Source organism: Chiloscyllium punctatum, chromosome 8, assembly GCF_047496795.1.
Source record: "Chiloscyllium punctatum isolate Juve2018m chromosome 8, sChiPun1.3, whole genome shotgun sequence".
Classification (NCBI taxonomy): Eukaryota; Metazoa; Chordata; class Chondrichthyes; order Orectolobiformes; family Hemiscylliidae; genus Chiloscyllium; species Chiloscyllium punctatum.
In genome coordinates this window covers 23,706,542-23,727,329 of record NC_092746.1, presented here as the reverse complement: position 1 = coordinate 23,727,329, position 20,788 = coordinate 23,706,542, and the positions used below count along the sequence as shown (strand labels likewise).

At 42.3% G+C, this 20,788-nt stretch overlaps 1 protein-coding gene across 6 annotated transcripts in view; it reads left to right on the top strand.

Moving 5' to 3' along the window:
• LOC140480409 (retinoic acid receptor beta) overlaps positions 1 to 20,788 on the top strand; it is a 435,848-nt gene that overhangs the window by 247,290 nt on the left and 167,770 nt on the right. For all 6 annotated transcript variants that reach the window (XM_072575246.1, XM_072575247.1, XM_072575244.1 and 3 more), the window contains one exon: positions 5,965 to 6,113. In XM_072575246.1, coding sequence (XP_072431347.1) covers positions 5,965 to 6,113 — 149 coding nt within the window. The remainder of the gene's footprint in view (positions 1 to 5,964; positions 6,114 to 20,788) is intronic.

Sequence of the window (20,788 nt, the reverse complement as noted above, 5' to 3'; positions counted from 1 at the left end):
GCAAGAAGCCACACTCATCCCCGACTTACTAGAGAAGGATATGGAGGCGCTGGTGGATGAGGTGATGGAGAGAGGTCAGTCCTCTTGCCATCTAAGCATAGAAAGAGGCCACACTGTCCGCCTGGACAGAAATAGCAGCACAGTGCTATGTCCCACATCATAATGGACAGTCAGAAGTGCAGGAATAAGGTCAAAGATCTTCTGCGCTCCACTGGGTTGAGTAGGTTTTCTCTGCTAGCTCACACTCACTTTAACTCTGCCATTGAGCAAGCATCTCACCAAGACTGATGGACCACAATGCTCAGCATTGTGTAGATCATGTCCACTCAAGAGGTCACACCCAGCTCATCCTCTCTGCCTACTCCCCCTTCTTGCCATTTGCACTCACGGGCTTACTCCTCACCACTCTCCTGTGCCTGCATCACCACTAACTGAAATGAAGAATGGCAGAGTCTTCAATGTTCACACAACTGCTGATGCTACGGCCTGGGAACGTTCTTCGTGGGAAGGGCATTGGTTACATTGGAGACCCCAGCAAAGCACTCAGACCTGTAGTCTATCGCTTCAACAATGGGTGCTCAGCGTCAATGGCAAGGTGAGAGCGGAGGCAGGGATCTTGACCCCATTCCAGATGCCAGCTCCTTTCAGGGACATGGAGCCACTGAGCCCACCACCACAACAAACTTGAGCCAGTACAGAGGCATATTCCAGAAGGTGAGGTCTGGCATAAAGACATGCCTGACATTTCCTTTGCACTAGACAGAGCACTGTCTGCCAGATGAACAACAAATTCACAACCAATCAAATTAACTTGGAATCGACCTCAATAATTCTGGAAGTGAGTCACAATGGAGCTGTCTCAGGTCCCTCAGACTCCCTGCATTGCTGTGTCACTTTCTCTTGGGCGTCTCTCTTGCTCAGTATCCTGATCTCCAGCTACATCTTCACCCTCAGACGAATACCGTCGATTTTCCCCCAAAGTGTCTGCCTCCCAGACATTTCCATTTTTATCAGCTCCAATTGTGAGGGATGCAGCACACCATAATGATGGGGCACACTGTTTCCGGCCTGTAATACAAGACCCCGCCAGAATGAACCCATCATCAAAACCTAGTCTCCAGGATGACCCTGGTGTTGGAGCCTGATTCTGCATCTTTCCTTGGGTTTCTTGCGGTGTCATATTTGGAGAAACAGCCCTGAGTAGCCTGTGTGCCTTGAGTACCTTATAAAGAGGCACAGACCCGTGAGTCCTCCTGTACATACACATCATTGGCAGCTCCCAGAATACCTGGTGTAGATCTTTGAAATATGGCTTTGATGGTTACAAGTGGAGTGGAAACTTCTCCAGTTCACAAATGCTGCTGGTTATGATCGAGTACGCTCAGAGCAATCACCCAGCAACAAGGGGTTCCAGCAGTGGTGGTGAATCCCAATATCCTGGCTGCTCAATCATAGTTGCCAAGGGGGAAGGAAATGAAGAGGTGACCTTTGGCAAAAATGCCCATCTGACTGGAGGATTCGGAGGTGTCCCGGAGATGACCAGTTGCCCCAGCTGCCAGCAGGAAGGTTAAGGCAGTTGTGACATGGCCACTGAGATGGGAATGCCCCCTTGTCCCTGCTCCTAGAGATGGCAGCACTCTAAGGGATTAGACACTGGGCTATCTATAATTGTCACTGACAATATCGTTTGGGCTTTTTTTTAGATTAGATTAGATTACTTACAGTGTGGAAACAGGCCCTTCGGCCCAACAAGTCCACACTGCCCCGCCGAAGCGCAACCCACCCATAACCCTACATCTACCCCATACCTAACACTACAGGCAATTTAGCATGGCCAATTCACCTGACCTGCACATCTTTGGAGTGTGGGAGGAAACCGGAGCACCCGGAGGAAACCCACGCAGACACGTGGAGAATGTGCAAACTCCACACAGAGAGTCGCCTGAGGCAATTCTAACAGGAATTGCAGTGAAGCCAATAATTCTCCGCATCTCACCATTTGTCTGTGCCTGCTCTGTGGATCTTGCTGTGTTGTTTCTCCTCTGGAGGTTGTTGCTGCGTGCTGAAGCTCCTCCCTCCATCTCTGGTTTCTTCTGAACAGAAACAAGGTCATCATGAAGCCAGACGCAGGCTGTTAGCTCAGTGGGGAAAGTCAAGAGAGATCGCATAATGTTTTCGAAGGGACCCCTGAGCCCTCATATCCTGAGCAATCACTCTTATACCCTTGTACAGTCTACCCACGGAACTCAGTGTCATGGCTTGAGCACTGAACTAAGTGAACTTACCTAGTTTCACTATGGACATCCAAAATGTCCATGCTCCTTTGGATTAGACTTCTGCCAGTAGCCCACCATTAAATGCACCCCCCTCCACTGTAAAGTGGCTCCCATCACAGCCCACCTTTATGGAACTACTTTCTGTGTGAGGATATGCAGCTGTAATGCGTTGTCCTCCAATTGGATTGTGGAATGTTGCTATCAAAGAGGAGCTTCAGGTTCTGCGTTCAAGTTCCTTGTTGTAGATATTTTCCTCTAATTGGTCTGTTCAGAGATATCCCCATACCTCTCTGGAGCAGACAGGACCTGAACTCCAGCCTCCTGGCTCAGAGGTAGGGACGCTACCATTACGCCATAAGCGTCATTAATAACTTGTTTGTTAGAATAAAACTTGTTGAGCTTACACGATGAGGAAGCAATCAGGACACGCTCAGTGTAATGCATCCAATCCCCTGTGACTATAACTTGTTCTCTGCAGTCTTTGAAAAGCACTGCCCTCCAAGTGAGATGAGGATAAATGTAGATGGACAGTATTGTTTCATCAATGAAGATGCTGCTATTGCCCTTAGCAGAGCCACAAAAACAAAGTCTGCCCCTGAAATGAAACAAGTAACTGACTCCTCCCACTATCCATGTTCTTGCAGCCATTTTGTGAAGTAATTACACAGCTGAGATTCAGTCTGACATGGTGAGATTCGAACTTGCAGGCTTCCTCCTGCGATGTACCAAGCTTCCCCCCATTCTTCATGTTACCTTTCCTGTTGCTGTCCCCGAGCCCCCGAATAACCATGAAGCCTCCCTCCATTTCAGTTAAGCTGCTTTACGTCATCACTAATGGTCCTGTTTTACCTCCAATGTCCATAGTTCGGGTAGTTCCATGGCCTTGCTAACCCTACCATCTTATCGTACAGAAGCAAGAGTAACCGTGACCTGCTTGAATGCTCACTCCAAGTGCCAGTTATGACTGATCATGTCCCATCATCTCCATGGAGTGATTTGGCAGCCCAGCTCTGACTAACCCTGGACTGATCTCTGAACAGCATCCTGACTGACCTGTGTCAAATCTATAGGCTGCTTGAACTTGATGTTAAGGAGTGGCTATGACACTGCAGTGTAATAGCTCTACCTCCATGGACTCGCATAGCACTTAGCATTTTGGAATACTGTGTGCAGTTTTGGTCTGTCTCCCGTAGAAAGGATGTTGCAAAATGTGAAAGGGCTCAGAAATTATCTGCAAGGATGTTGTCAGGGTTGGAGGATTTGAGCTATAGGGAGAGGCTGAATAGGTCGGGGCTGTTTTTCCTGGAGTGCCAGAGGCTGAGGTTTACAAAATCATGAGGGGCATGGACAGGGTAAATAGACAAGGTTTTTTCCCTGGGGTTAGGGTGTCCAGAACTAGAGGGCATAGATTTAGGGTGAGAGGGGAAAGATTTAAACGGGACCTAAGGGGCAACTTTTTCACACAGAGGGCGCTGCGTGTATGGACTGAGTTGCCAGGGGAAATGGTGGAGACTGGTACAATTACAGCATTTAAAAGGCATCTGGATGGGTATATCATTAGAAGGGTTTAGAGGGTTATGGGCCAAGTGCTGACAACTGAGATGAGATTAACTTAAGATATCTGGTCAGCATGGATGAGTCAGACAAAGTGCAATGTAACTCTGCAAGTACAAATTCACCCCACAAAATATATGTGTGCATGTGGGGTGAATTTGTACTTGCAGAGTCATATTGCACTTTGCTCAAAAACTACATACATTCATGTAGAACTCTGAGCTCAAAAACTGCATGAACTTATGTAAAACTCTGTTATCTCACTTTTTAGATTAGAATCAATCTAAACATCAGGTCATAGACAGAGAACACAGGGGGCTAACACCTTCAACATATTGTCTAGCTATCACCATTGCTAACAGCTAACCCGAGAATGCAACTTTAAAAAAAAGTTTTGTGATTTACACATGAAAGAAACGAAACTATCACTGTATTCTAACAGATGCAAGGTTTAACAGACAATCAGTTTTTCAATGTATAATTTCAGTTACATCACACTGCAAATTTTTGCTATAAATTCTGTGTTACGATCGAGCCCTCCAATATCACCTGATGAAGGAGCGTCACTCCGAAAGCTAGTGTGCTTCCAATTAAACCTGTTGGACTATAACCTAGTGTTGTGATTTTTAATTCAGGAGAAGCGTGCAATTCCTAGTTTTCACTGAGCTCCAGGGTAGATGGCTGAAGCTGTGTTGGCTGAGTTGGTCACCAAGCAGGCTTGGCGATGTTGTGAGGCTGGATTTGCCCGTGCCAAGTTGCAGGCATGAAGGGTCAAGGCTGATGGTGGCCTTAGACCATGCAGGGACCTGGTGCAGTTAAAGCGGAGCCATGTGAAGGGAGGCTAGACGTCTGGGGAAGCCAGTCCGTGGGCTGCAATAGACAGTGTCAACGCAGACAAATCAGCAGCTCCCTGTCGAGCTGTTGCGTCATCTCGCTTCTGTGTGGAGGAGAGGCAGAATAAAAGGACAGTGTTCATACAATGGGCGCAGCTATTAGTGAGGTCCAAATGCATCAAAATAAACTTGCTGGCACTTGACTGCAAGATTTGGAACTCACCATCTAATGGGTACCTGAGGGGGAGTTTTTTGACATTGTGAATCTTTCACCCTGGCTTGCCATTAATCTTGCCACACCAGCAACAGGAATGTTCCACCCTAAGCATTAGTTTAATTCAATTGATAAAATATTGTTATTTAAACTGAAAGCTAGTAGTACTGGACACGAGAGCATTTCTTTACTTCGGCAGCCAGCATAGAAAAATTCAAGCGCTCCCAGGTCTGGCACACTAGAGATGAATAAAGCTTCCCCACACTTTGCCCCAACAATGTGCTTTTAGGCCAAAATCTGTGTGAACTGTTGAATATTCCACATCAGCCATTGTTCTGATTGATCCTGCCAATTTTTGTGGAATTGTGAACAGTTGTCTGCTGGCAACATCTGCTAACTGGAAAATATATTGGCTCACTCACAGAGGAATCCTATGAATTTAGATTATCAACCCCATAGATTCCTGGAATCTAAAGCCCAGAAGGAATCCAGTTGACTGATTGTATCTGCAAACGTCAGCTCTTAAACAAAAAATAAAATAATGATTAAATAGCATTTATAGCAATGGTAATTGTTTGCTCAACTGTCATTATTATTCTTGTCCAAGTGTTTCCTCACCAAATATTTTCATTGCTTTATGAAAGAAAACATTCCTGAGAAAGGAGTGGGAAACAACTAATCTCCTCTGCTCATATTTTCTCGCCAAACTTTCAATCTGCATTGTGTTCACAATTCTTACAGGACCAAAGATTGGCATTAACGGTGTATGTGTGTGGATGTCATATTAAAGTTGTAGTTTATTGGCTGTGGTCTGAGGGATATTGGCACTTGAGGTTAAGTCACCATCCATTGTAGTCATAGGGTCACACTCATAGTTATCATCTTTAAGATGAAGTAGTATTCTGTCTATTTATTCCTTTCATTTTGGTCACCCAACTTTTTCACTCTCACTGTGGGGTTGTTGATGGGAGAGGGGATTCTGAAAAAGGTCGATTATGTGATTTTTTTACTGCAGTATTTTCTCGATCAATATTAATATTACTTTTTTTAAAAAATACATGAATGTATGATTTGTTTTATTTTACAGCAATTGAAACACAGAGTACCAGCTCTGAAGAGATTGTACCAAGTCCACCATCTCCGATTCCACCTCCACGGGTATACAAACCTTGCTTTGTGTGTCAGGACAAGTCATCAGGCTATCACTATGGAGTCAGTGCCTGTGAAGGCTGCAAGGTAAGGCTGCCTAATGCTGTGAAGAGAAATTGCTTTGTGCTTCAGAGTTTTCATTTGTTCACAGGATGTGGGTGTTGCTGGCTGGGTCAGCATTCATTACCCATTCCTAATTACCCAGAGGACAGCCTAGAGTCAACTAGAGTCACATGTAAGCCAGACTGGGCAGGAATGGCAGATTTTCTATGTCAAAGAACAATCAACAGTGGTTAAATACCCAGCACTGGGCTAAATTTTTTACTCAGTTCAGATTTCACCAGCTACCATGATGGGGTTCAGGCCCATGAGCTGGAATATTAACGTGGACTAGAATTATTAGTCCAGTGGCATTACCACTACACCATGGCCTCCCCTCATTTGATCATTATTGTTTGTCTGTAGAACTGAAGCTAACAATGTGCTAACATGTAGGCATTCCAGGCACACCCATTACAAGCTGCTGCTGCTGCTGCAGACGTGTGACAGGAACCCAGCACGTGACCACTAGCACTTGTTTGAAGATATTTAGCTGGTCGAGAACTGACTGACTGATATTAATTATTACATCTGTCTGAACATAATCCCTACTTTTCCCATTCCGCAAGGTAGCTTCAGGAGTGCAGCAACAGTCCTTTCCCCCTTCATCTACAAGCTCAGTGATATCATCCATTGACGTACAGTAACATCCCACCTTCCATAACTGCTTCTTGATGGACGTCCCGGGTACATCAGTATTTTCCAAACAATAGGAAATGAAAATCATCTGATTCTGCTTCTGCTAAAGCCTCCAGACTGTAGCCCCCAATTACATTCCCTCCTTCCTGCTTTTGCAATTTAAACTCAATATCTGGAACCTTGGTGTTGTTTTTGACAATGTGTTATATTTTAAACCATGCCCTTACTGCCTCCATACATAGTGCCCTGATAGCCACTCAAATGCTCATTACTGTGTTACTTTTAGACTAAACTTCAACAAATCCCTATGTACTATCCTTTCAAACTGCACACTTTGCGATCATTACAGAAAACGTTACTTCCTGTAACCTGTCTTCATTAGCTCCCATTGCTCGAACACATCAGTTCATGTCAATCACTGATGGTCACCATTTAATCCATTGCCCAAAGCACAGCCTTTAATAAATTTGAAATGTGTAATAGGAGGTATGTAGCGAAGATTCTGTGCTCCTCTTTAACTGTGTCATTATAACCCATCAAGTGTTAACTAGTGGGAGCTGTGCATTTGGTTTCAATTAATGTCTGTCTCTTAGGTTCTTTTAGGATACCAATGATGCTTTTTCTTTAAAAAAGCAAGAAATGAGGCTGACCAGTTTTGGACAACTGCTTCTTTACCCCTTAGATTTGTAAAGTCAGGGCAGCCGTTTTAAAATATCTTATAACAATTCCATTCAATAGTGAGATTTACTTGCAGAGTGAGAGTGATTATTTGTTTCAAGATTTCAAACTTTCATGGGAGTCAGCATTACACTATTCCAATCTCTTGAAAAATGTGAAAACGTGATAGATTGCACTTGGACTCAGAATCTAAACAGTGAGTCTGATTCTTTGTTTAAACATCACTGTATTCAGGTTTCATTTGTAGATAATAAAAATAACAGAATCTTCAAGAAAACTGCCAGGTTTCCTGTTCATGGAGATTGGATTTCCTTTTATTAAGTCATAAAGTTTACAAAGAGAAGCACAAATGAGTGATGACTTTTGGACCTTCAAGGTTTGTTCCTTTAAAATATACAACACCCACCTCAGCGTCTTGAATGAGTGTGACATCTTTCCTCTGTTCCCTTTGCAGAATTACAATTCAGCTTATTGATTACTCCTCCCATGTTGTTACAATTTGTCTAATTGGACGCAATCATGCTTTCAACTTGGAAACAATCATCAGCATTTTCACCTACCCTGAGTACGTGCCTTTACAAGTTCCTCTTTCCACCTTCTCTCTTAAAGCTTGAGAAGTTTGATTTTTTCCCAATTGTTCTTCATTTCTTCAGTACTAGTGCCGATCAATCGTAGCTTTCCTCAGCACCAATTCCAGGATCAGATGTTTCCTTGTGTCTTGTTGACTGGTATTGAATCAATAATCGAGGTGCAGTTCAATCAAAGTACCTGACTTCTGCTGAATCGTTTGAGATTTCTGTGATGAGATTGATGCTGTCCTTGAACTGGGGCACAAAGACGGTGACAGGAGTGAGACAGCAGCATTCTCAAGGCCGTCCGACCGCATGAACAAATGGTGGGTAAGGAGATGGTCAGTTCAGGAACAGGCCTTACACTTCGCTGGCCCAGCCAGAAGGCTGCTTGATCTGTAGTCTTGGCAGTGCCACACTGAGAGAGGGAGGATCTGCTGAGACACCGAGAAGAACACCTCCAACATGTCCATCCTCGACCTCCTCCAATGTCACAGTGAATCAGACTGCAAGTTGGAGGAACACCACCTCATCTTCTGCCTAGGCAGCCTGCAGCCCGGGGGACTTAACATTGAGTTTTCCAATTTCAAATAACCTTCCCACCCATCCCCGTGACTCCAGACTCGCCTCCTTCCTTCCATTCCACCTACTGACCCTTCCTTCCAGTTACCAACTGGATTCTTCCCTCCCATCGACCAACCACAACCTGTCACTACCTCACCATTCTGCTACTCTCCCCAGCCCCCCCACCTTCCACTTACCTGTAGCTCCCCCTACCTCCACATCAAGTCCTAAAGAAGGGTTATATTTATTGCCCACCCTTATTGATCCTGAGAAGGTGAAGGTGAACTACTTTCTTGAAATACTGCAATGCTATTAGGGAAGATGTTTCAGAAGGTTGACCCAGCATAACAAAAGAGCAGCAATATATTCCCATGTCAGGATGGTAAGTGGTTTGGAGGGAAAGTTGCAAACAGTCGTGTTCCCATCTGTGTGCTGCTCTTGTCCTTCTAGATGGAAGTTCTCATGCATTTGGAGGGCGACTTTGGTGAATTTCTGCAATGCATCTTCTAGATAGTACACACTGCTGCGACTGAACATCGGTGGTGGGGGCAGTGAGCGTTTGTGGATGTGGCACCAAACAAGCAGGCTGCTTTGTTCTGGATGGTGTCAAGGTTCTTGGGTGTTGTTGGAGCTGCAGCCATCCAGGCAAGTGGGGAGTATTCCATCACACTCCTGACTTGTGCCTTGTAGATGGTGATGGGCCTCAGGGATTCAGGAAGGGAGTTGCTCGCTGCAGTATTCCTAACCTCTGACCTGCTGTTGTATTCATTGTATTTATATGGCTAATCCAGTTCAATTTGTAGTTATAGAAACACCAACAATAGGGGCAGGAGTGGACCATTTAGCGTTTCCAGCCTACACCACTGTTCAATAGGATCATGGCTGATCATCCAATTCAGTACTCTGTTCCCACATTCTCCCATACCCTTTGATGCCTTTAGCCCTAAGAACTAGACTTAAATCCTCTTTGAAAACATTCAATGTTTTGGCGTCAACTACCTTACAGAATCCTACAGGCTCACTCTCTGGATGAAGAAATTCTGCCCAATTGTAGTTCCAAATGGCCTACCCCATATCTGTAAACTGTGACCCATGGTTCTGGACTCCCCTGTCATCTCGAACATCCTTCCTGTGTTTATACTGTCTAGTCCTGTTAGAATTTTATAGGACTATATGAGATCCCCACTCTTTCTTTTAAAGTCCAGTGAATATAGGCCGAGCCAATGCAGTCTCTCTCTTCATACATCAATCTTGCTGTCTGAGGGATCAGTCTGGTAAGCCTTTGCTGAAATCGCTCCATTAGCCAGAACATCCTCCTCAGTTAAGGAGACCAAAACTACAGGCAATACTCCAGGCGTGGTCTTACCAAGGCCCCGTACAATTTCAACAAGATATCCCTGCTCCTGTGTGCGAACCCTGTCGTTATGAAGGCCAATATATTATCTGCCATATCCAATACCTCCTGCACCTACATCGGTACTTTTAGCAACTGATGTCCAAGGACACTCAGGTCTCATTGTACCACCCCCTTTCCCAATCCATTACCATTCCGATGACAACCTGCCTTCCTGTTTTTTCACCCAGGGTGGATAATTTGACATTCACCCACATTTTTCTCGGTCAATGGTAACTTCCAGGATACTGATTGGAGCTTGGGTGTACAGCTCTGGCGGTGATTTTTTTTTTATTTTGGGAGTATACTTTATTCATAAAAATCATCTGTAAGAACCTACAAAGATTCAAAATCAGTTCTGTGCTGGCTTTGCAGAGTAAAAAAACAAAAAAAAATGGAATTTTGACCTTTTCCAGAGTTTCTCTGCAGTTGCAAATACAAAGGCATTTTCTACTTATGCAGGAAACTATGTTGATTTTAAGGCAGCGGGAGAGTCTGACAACAGAACGGATCCCCATTTAACTTCAGTAGAAGGACCTCAGCTGGTGGTCTTTCCCCACTTGGCAGCAGCTGGCCCAGGCTTTAGTGTAACCCTCAGCACATGGTCCTGGACCTTGAAATTCCTGATGAAGGGATTATGCCCGAAAGGATCAGACCTCCTGCTCCTCACATGCTGCCTGATTCGCTGTGCTTTCCCAGCAACACACTCTTGACTTTGACCTTGAAATGTGCACATCTGCAGCACTCAGTCGAGGTCAGCTTTTCGCACTGGAAGACCAAATAAGTTTCGGCCAGGCTAAGGAGCATCTTTTACCAAGTCGGTGGTCCTCCAGGCGCAATCGATGTTTGTCTTTGTGTGTGTCCAGGGGAACAGATTGTAGAGCACAGAGTCCCATATCATGGAGCTGCTCAGGATGAACCTCGACAAACACAACTGCATCTTTCTCCAGACCTCCTCTGCATCGGCACTTTCCAGCAGCAGAATTCTGTCTACCTTCATTCTTACTGTTTACAATTGCTTAATAGGTTCTTTCTAGATCCTCAATTCAGGATCTATTGCACTCCCTTCCCAGTTTAATATTACCCACAGAATAAATTTGACTAATTTACTTTATCGTCTTTAGTTCAAGTTTATAGAGACCAGGACCTAAAGGGGCTCACACACTGAATGATGAAATATGCCACTGAATATGTTTCCCCAGTTAGATATTATTCCCCTAATTAATATTTTCTGCTGAACCTCTTTCAGTCAATCCTTATCCATCTCTAGGTTTTTCTTAGTGGCTAGACCAAAGCAGCAACTTAGACCAGTTGCTGTTTGAGCAAGTTTGAAGGGTCTGTTTCCATGCTGTACATCTCTATGACTCTGACTCTCTAAGTTTAATGCTTTAACAAGGGAAACTCACCCATACTGGTTAATTTTGAAATTGACACAATGTTTTTTTAAGAATTGTGTTTATCTGGGATATTCTTTTATTCTTTACTGCCTGGATCTCTCAACTTGTCTTTTGTTTTCACAATGAATGATGATGACATCACATTAAATTTGGCATGGAAAACTTGCCAAGCTTTATTGTCCAGAGCACTGCAGGACATGGAGTCATTGAGGACTCAGTTTCCACTGGGCAGACCTGTTCTTCTGTCACTGTGACGAAGGTGAAAGTATTCAAAATGCAAAAGGTTGACTATGAGTAGAAACCAACATTGCCAAACTGCACTGCATTCTGGATGACGGAAACAACATCAGCCCTTTTGATCCTTGAAATTCTGTAGTTACTTGAGAAAGATATGAACATAATTTATTATTGTGCTTCTGTTTGATATAAATGCTTTAAGTGTTGGTTCAGATTTTTTTGGGCACAACTTAATGTAAAAATCCTGATTGTTCATAGAGAGTCTAAAGTCACTTTCAAAAAAATATTTCGCGTCTTCCCAGATGGTTCCTCTACATGTGTAACTTTGAAACCACTTCAGCACCCTCGTTTGGTCCTGAAGGAGGGGAAGAATGAGCCATCGGTGAGGGCAGTGTTTCACAAGCCCAAATACAAAGGATATGGAATTCAACCTGCACACTGTTGTTGCTGCCTGGGAGGGTGTAACACCTCTCTTCCACTGAAGGTCAATCAAAAGCTGGAGGATATTCTTCTTTGGCAAGTTGGATCACACCAGCCACAATGGATTAGTTTGGCCTTTCATGATCCTCACCAAACACTCATTATAAACATAACAATCGAGTTGAAATTTCAGACTAACGAATGTGTGATTGTCCAATCTAATATAACACAAATATACAGTAACATTTCATCACAGTACATTGACTTAGTGCAGCGAATCTCTTGACCGATTAGTCAGAAGCCAGTCAGTCTGCTCCATGTAGCTCTGGAGTGTTGAGTATTTGGAGCTTTCTGGTGTTTTACTGAGTATCGGCGCAGTCTGTATTCACAAGGTGGGCATGGTGCCAGTTTGTTCAGGATGGTGATTCTGTATCACGCTCTTTCAGAGCTGAAAATCAGTTTGTCGTAAAAGACTATTAATAGTGGATGTTTATGTAAATTAGCTAGAAAGACCAACAAAAATGAATGTTAAGAGTTGAAAATAATTTTCCATGCTTCATAATTACATTAACGTTTTTTTGCTCCCATCAGTGAGTATTGAGTTATATATATTATGTAGGGATATAAATTTCATAAGGATATATAATAACATTACCATGTTTACTTCCATTTAATTCTTGAATAACAGTCAATTTTCTTAATGGTTTCCTGCTTTTTAATAGATAACTGGTGCATTTCACCAGTTTCCTGGAAATATAAGTTTGATATTTTTATTTCATTACAATAAGGGGTACAATGATGCTCACTTGGCTGCAAAAAAAAATGCAGAACTGACATTTTAAATAAGCCAAACTGGAAACGGATATATCTAGGGATATGGCTGGTATTCTGTCAATTCCTCCAAAGGCCAGTGAGTGACAACAAAAGGCATTACGAATAGAGATCTTATTTGTGTATTTTTGAGATGACTAATTTGTCTGAAAATTTGTGCATATTTCCCCATTTCTGTCTACAATTTGCCTGCTCCTATTTTATATAGACACAAAGTAAGCCTTTGTTGATTGTTAGAATTTGTATTACATGCTGTGCTGATTTATCTTCTGGCACTGTATTCTATATACAAAGCTTCATCAACACTTGTGATTTTGTGAAAAATCCATAACATTTCTCTGCTCACAATGTTCCCTGAACCTGTAATGTCTGAATGATTTATTGTTTTTGCATTACTTTAATCTCCATGATTCATGATAATAGTGAGAGAGAGAAACTCTCCTTCCCAGTCAGCCAATTGAATTGGCCATATTAAAATAGTGCAGAATCAATAAATCATTAAGGTATTGCAAGCATTATCATCTTCCTGAGCAAAGAAAATCAATGTATGTGTAACAAATTTCCAAGCCTGACCAATGCTGTACACATCTGGAGGATGCTTGTGCACCTTGGAACAATTAAATTTCTCCAGAAAAATGTTACAATTGTAAACTTTCACTAAGTATGCACTGAAAGCACTTGGTTACCATGGTGTCAGACTAATAGCTTTCAGTGCCAGTTTTGAAGTAATTACCAAAGTCAGAAAAATATTATTGGTATTGCTTCCTGATAAATCATATACCTACTTTACATTGCAAATTTTCTCAGGCATTAAATAAAGCTGCAATTAACTGCATTAACTTAAGTCTGTCGGTAAATAGCAAAAGACTGGCTTGAATTTCAGTTGTATGAGGTGGTATTTGAGATTCACAGTATTGAAATTGGCAGACTTAAAATAATTTGACTATTCCTTGTATTTGGCTTAATTGCTGGGCTTTTTGTAAATCAGTCATTTTAAAATAGTGTGTTAATGTATTATCATAACTTGGGGTAAGCGTTCGGGGAGGCTGGTACAATTGCAACATTTAAGAGGCATTTGGATGGGTATATGAATAGAAAGGGTTTGGAGGGATATGGGCAGGTGGGACTAGATTGGGTTGGGATATCTGGTCGCCATGGACGGGTTAGACTGAAGGGTCTGTTTCCATGCTGTACATCCCTATGACTCTATGTCCAAGTACATGACCTCAAGTGAAGCAGCCAATTAACAGACTGCTCCTCCATCCACTTCCAGTTAGGGACAGCACACAGGTAGGACAGGGTGCTTGGGAGAGGGGAAAGTAAGGAATGGCCAGCAGTTTCACTGGGAAAGGTGATGCAGCTCGGGCAGACAGACAGTGAGAAGGGCACCACAGATGGACACCCTCATCAAAAAGTCCTAATGCATTCTCTAAATAGTTGCTAGGACCGCCCATCAATCAGCATGTGAGAGAAACAGCTCCAGCTGTCTGCAGATGTGCTTTCTGCTTCTTTACATGTGAGCCTGCAAGATCGTCTCCGGCATGTTGCCAGGCTCCTGGCAAAGCAGGGGCATGAGTGGTACCCTTGAGCTGACTGTTGGAACCTTATGAGTAAGTGAGGCCTGAGTGGTCTTAATCTGGGCACCTGTCACTGGGAGCCCCCCGTGGGCATACCTCCTGACCATGATGTTTATCAATGTTGATTCTAAATTAGCATGCAACACTCCCACCTCTGCCTTTTAAGGGTACTTCTCAGGATTGTGAACAGTCAGGCTGATGTCTGAAAGATGATCTTGCTGCCGAAACTTACCGGGTTGGATATTATGGTCCTTTGCTGAAACCAGCAGCCTGCCCACCAATTTGAATTGAAAATTTAATGAGCATTTGAACTTGTTATCCAACCATTTGCTTCATATTTCATGCTGCCCGTGACACACTACAGGTGGGCATGTACTGGCAGGGCAGAGTGGGCAGGCCACTTCTGGAAAAATAAATAAATAGTTCAGGAAAGTGGGAAATCTAGGGTTAGTATTAGAACTGGATTCAGAGGGTAACCTCATGATTAGTGGACAGCAACCCCCTGCAACCCACCTGGCTTTCCGTCAACCCCTCAGTCCGATTTCAGCTCCCCCCCAAACCCGGCCAGGAAGACCCTACTTGCCTGACTGTGGGATCCATCTTGTCTTCCTAGACCTGCCCAAAGCTGGAGCTATGCCCATCATGGAGGTCGAGTGGGGACAGCGGAATGCTGTTCAATAGCTCCTAAGAGTATGCCTGCCTGTCACCCCTGGCCTGTTTAACCTGCAGGCATCATATTATTGTTGTGGAGAGGGCCTCTGCTAGGCCTGTTGGCTACCAGTGAATTCTTGCGATCCCAATGAAACTCAGATCATTGTATTTGTTGATTCTAAGGCATCTCGTTTTTGAATACATAGCATATACAATACCTTGTGAATTTTCTTTTGTAGTACACGAATTTGCATCTTTAAGACTCCATGGGCTTTGCTAAATATGTATTGGCAATCCAGTATATGTTCTCCCTCGCACTTTGGCAGTTATTTGTGTTTATTGGTTTTCTATTCAGGATCCTGATGTGAACAGGTGAGGAGAGGTAACGGACTTCTCTTTTTTAATATCCTTGGTTGATCATGAAAAATATTTTTATTTCTTTTTTTAGTGTGCAGCCATCACACTTCAATTAAAATGTAATCAGCTCGATTAAAACGAGGGAGTCAAATGATAAGATTTTCTTGCATTAAGGGGATGGAGTTGCATTATCTACTAAACACAAGAAAAATAAAAAAATTCAACAACAAACACCGATAATAAAGTATTGAGAAAGAAAAGAAGCAAGGGAGGTTCCAATATAGACAGGAATGTAAACACAGTTGCAGTTTAAAGTTTTTAGACGTCTTGAGTTCCAAGAGTGAAATCTGAGTCCCAAATGTTTAGATGTTGACCTGTTTTCTCAGAAGAGTCGAAGATAGCCCTAGACAACTATTCTGTACAGTGCAACACTGCTTATAACCCTAACGTTTTGATGAAGGTTTTTTAATTCCACGTTGCTTTTTCACATGGTGATTTCTGATATTGAGAGAGAAGGAGGGAGAGAAGAGCATCTGGTATATTTGCTGTTATCTTTCCTTATTGCTTTATCTTTTGTTGCTCAAAAGCAAACTTCTGAAAGGTGGTTCATTAATTTATTGCAAGTCTAGCTGCATTGTCTTTTTCAGACTAGTTACTCCACAAATGACGTTTTATCTCTCAATATTTAAATTTACTATACGTGGGCGATTAAACAAGAGATGCAAGTTTCTTGATGCCTCGTTGAGTTTCAGTGCCTCTTGATTAAGATGGTAATTCTGATGTAGCTGGTTTTATATATTCCATGTGCATTGCTTTGGTTTGTTGGTAGTATATTTTTTTAAACCACTTTTAGTGCATGAAAGTCCCAGATTTTAAAATGGAATGATGAATTTGAGTATTGATAATCCATTTTCACTATGATCATATGTCAGCTGTTTACCTTCCCATAATTTCCAGTCTATTGACACTGTCCTGCTTTTCCCTCATTAAACAAACTTAATTTGGCACTTTTTGGTTTAATTTGTAACACTCATGTCAATGTGCTGGTTTATTTCCTGTTAATTGATCTCTGCATCTTATTGACGAGAATCTCCTGCTCTCTATCACCTTCCCTCCATCCTCTGACGTGATACAGGAGGGGTACAGTATTTTACATTTTCTCATACTATGACTAAGAACTGTTTGCAGAGCAAGCAGCTCTTGGTCATGTGGGAACAGTTTGTAAAAAGACCTTTATTTTTTGAAAGCAGCAAAGAGAGGTGACTTCATGGTCTTTGTAACAAACGTCTGAAAACCTAATATGGCCTGTGCGATGACTCTTGAACAATGCCAGTATTGTGCATGGTGGAGAGAAACTGGTGCCTTGGCAGATTCTGCTGTGTGTTAACGTCTTGTTGTACTTTCACTGAAAAGAAGACATTCTGTGGCCAGCGGTAGGCCGGGAGCCTTTTTTGGCCAGAGCTGCACTGGGTAGAACAGTTGCCTAGGGCTTTTTATTGGCATAAGCAGCAAGATGCAGAATGTGAAACACTTTGGTGGCATTTTAACAGCACTTAAGACAAACCCATTTATGTGGATAATTAAAACTGAAATGGTGCCACTGTGTCTGCTGATAACAAGGATTAAAAACAGAAAGGAAACTCCAAAAAATTTAAAAACAAGCAACAGTGCTGAAAATTCACAGTATTGTTAAGACTGACTGAGAATTATGATCCAGCTTTAAACTGTTGCAATGCTAATTGTGAGGTCCCCCCCTCCGTCGTGTGTAAATGTTACTATTCCTGGATAACCCTTCAAATATCAATTGTTGAATATAGCAAAATAAATACTGAACACTGGAAACCAACTTGCTTTTTGTCACATAGAGTCTTATAAGTTGCACACAGAAGGGTTTGTGTTTTTTCTGGCTTTTGGATGCACTTAAAAAAACTCTGTTGCTCTTCCCACTCGCCAGAGTCCTGTCTCATCCTTTGTTTGAAACCTTCATATACTTTCCCTTTAAAAGATGCAATGTTTTCTGCCTCAAACATTCCCTGTTACAATCCTTTGATATCTTGCTGCATGAAGAAAGTTGCCATAGAGTCATACAGCATGGAAACAGACCCTTCGGTCCATGCTGACCATGTTCCCAAACTAAAGTAGTCCCACTTGCCTGCACTTGGCCCATATCTTTCCTATTCGTGAAATTATCCAAATGTATATTTTAAACATTGTACCTGTACCTGCATTCACCACATTCTCTGGAAATTCATTCCGCACACAAACCACTCTCCGTGTAAAAATATTTGCCCTCATGTCCTTTTTAAAATCTTTCTCCTCTTGCCTTAAAACAAAATGCTCCCTAGTTTTGAACTCTCCCACCATAGGGAAAAGACCGTTGTCATTCACCTAATCTATGCCCATCATGATTTTCTAAACTTCAAAAAGGTTACCCCTCAAACTTCTTTGTTCCAGCTTATCCAGCCTGTCTAAAACCCTCCATTCCCGACAACATCTTAGTAAATCTTTATTGAACCCTCTTCAGTTAAATAATATCCTTCAAGTAACAGCATGGCCAGAACTGCATACAATTCTCCAGAAGACGCCTCACTAAAATCCTGTACAACTTGAACACGAATCCTATACTCAAACTCATCATGACTGCTTTAAGTTGATGAACACTTTTCCCTGTATTTTCCTAGATGTATGTGACAATAAATCATTCATTCATTCATTCATGATCGCACTTTATTGACAGTGACGCCAAAGAAAATAGCAAGTCTTTTTGCCCTATCAAAATACTTTACAATTGTAGAATCTTGTATATATTATGCTCTTGGCATTCTCTTTTCCATTGGAGTTAGTCACTGTGTCTCAAGTATTTCCTCATAGGTGTAGCTTTTCATTTTTGATATCAACATAGTGAATCAACACACTCTCAATGGCTTCAGTGTTTTTTTATATAATGGAATAAGTCAAATTTCGCACAAAACTTTCACTGTGGCCAAATCATTGAAATTGTTGGCCTGGATTTTGCAGTAGCAGTGGTATTTGGCATCATTTCACCTTTGAAATCAGGATCTGCATGCCTACAGGTAAAAGTGAAGTTCCAAACATTTCTGCCATTTCTGTGTTTCTTCACACTTCCGATGTCTGAAATGAATCAGTTATTAATCATTTAAATAGTGAGAGTTTCCACCTTTATGCTTTTGGTCCCGTAATAAAAATCGTTGAAGAAGTTGCACCTTATTAAATGAGGTCTAGTTGGGTTTTTAATGGTGTTTTAATCGTAATTTATTAATGAACAGCCTCTCAGACCCTGATAAACTAACTTAATATGTGTAGACTATCAAATTTCTCAATTACAATAAAAAAATTAAAGTGTTTTTCTAGCTACTTCTTCAAGTACTTCTCACTCTCTTTCTTTCTGTAAAATTATACTCAAAGCTGAAGGATAATTGTTTTTATTGACACAATTTGCTGTCAGTGGGACTTTGTCTATGTGCTTGGTGTTGAGTAAATTAGAAGATTTTCCTGTTGCTGAACAGTTGGAGATCTTTACCAGACTCAAGTTGATAAACTGAATCTGCGCCACAGCGATTGGCAGCATACTTTCTTTGAAGCAAGTGGCAACACAGTGATGAGCACCTTCCTTTGCTTCTGATTGTAAAATCTGGTCTTTTCGTCTATCCCTCAATTATAGAACTAAACAGTTCTATAATTTTATTTACCTGCAATCATACTTTCAATGATTGTGTGCTGGAGTTTTATGCCTCTGTCTGAGTCAAACTACACGGGCAATGTCAAGTAGACCCAATTTTGGAACACCTGTCCCCAGTCCATCACTGGCTATTTGATTTGATTTCATTTATTTATTGTCACGTGTATATATTACGAATACGGTGAAACGTATTGCTTAGTATTGCCACCATAAAATACAGAAAATGAACCAAAACACAGAATATAAGGCCAAAACATAAAACAATAAAGTTCATCTTATAGTCCGATCTCAATAAAGCTAGTACTTTCAAATAAACTTGTTGGACTATTATTTGGTGTTGTGATTTTTAACTTTGTCCACCTCAGCCCGACACCAGCACCTCCACATCATCAATAGTGTTAGATGGTCTTTGGGACAGTTCCTATTTCTAGCTCAGGCAGGGGCCTGGATCCGGGCTCCTCCATCCTAACGCTAAACCGATGATACTGCATTTCACTGTGTTGCCACTCTCCGGCACCATTTCACTTCCACCTGCCACAGCTATGAGTTCACGCTAGGCCGACCTCACCAATGCAGCTGGTGCCGCAGAGTCCTGTGCTGGGAGCAAACTTGATGCTGGGAGGGTGCCAGGCCTAGCCACAGACCGGGAGCCTCAGCTCAGCCTGTGGGTCTAGACTTTGAAATTGAGGCCGGAGCCTGCTCCGAACTGCTGAACCAGGGAGATATCTACCCTGTTAGGCAAATGGTGAGACTAATTATCTGAGACTGTGCTATTGGCCTGATACAAGAAAGGTTTGAACAAACAAAGGCCCAGTTATGAAGAAGTCTTGTTAGTGCAAAGATTTGTACAACAGAGTTTGGAGGAAAAAGTCCAGTTACATGCTTCATATGGAGCCAGGTTTGTGAGTGCATTTGTTTCCTACCAATCCCAAAAAGATTGAACCTGTGAATGTAATTCCAGTAGACAGGGGTGTTCATGAATATTCAATGAATGCAAAAATGTCACCTGACCGTCACAGTCAGGAAGGCCGACCTGTCTGAAACATTCTGAGCACTTAATACCACGCTGTCAGAAAACACAATTTTTGCCTCCTGCTCAATTAAGTTCCCTTTGCCTACCACTTCCACGAGCCTGGAAGGTTCTATTCCTTTCCTCTAGGTCAGACCCTGTAGATTGATGCTGCACTCCTGTTTCTGTGTTGTGAATTAAATGGTTTCCCGTAATTAGCTAGATAACCATGAAAGGCCAAGTACAGCAAAACCTTACTTGACCTAATTGAATCTCTTCTACTTTAATTTATTAAATCCACCCAAAGTCGTAATGGCACTCGGTTGTAAAAAGAAACACAATTAATTGTACGAATCAAGTCCAAGGGAAGTGTGCTGTATCCCTGCGTAAGGTTACCAAGTAAACCTGCCATTGTTGAGAGATTCTCTTGAATATCTTGTAACCAGGTTCAGAGACCGCGGAACAGGTTGATAGGAGGGGACCAGCAGCTAAGAAAAGGAGAAGCCGATCAGGAAAAGGCCAGTCAACAAAAGTGGTTTTATCTCAAAAAAGGTCACTTGTCCTAACCAGCTTGCCTCAAGCAAGCATCCAGATTTGAACAAAAGCAAAAGCTGGCTTATGTGACTAATACAATAAACAGG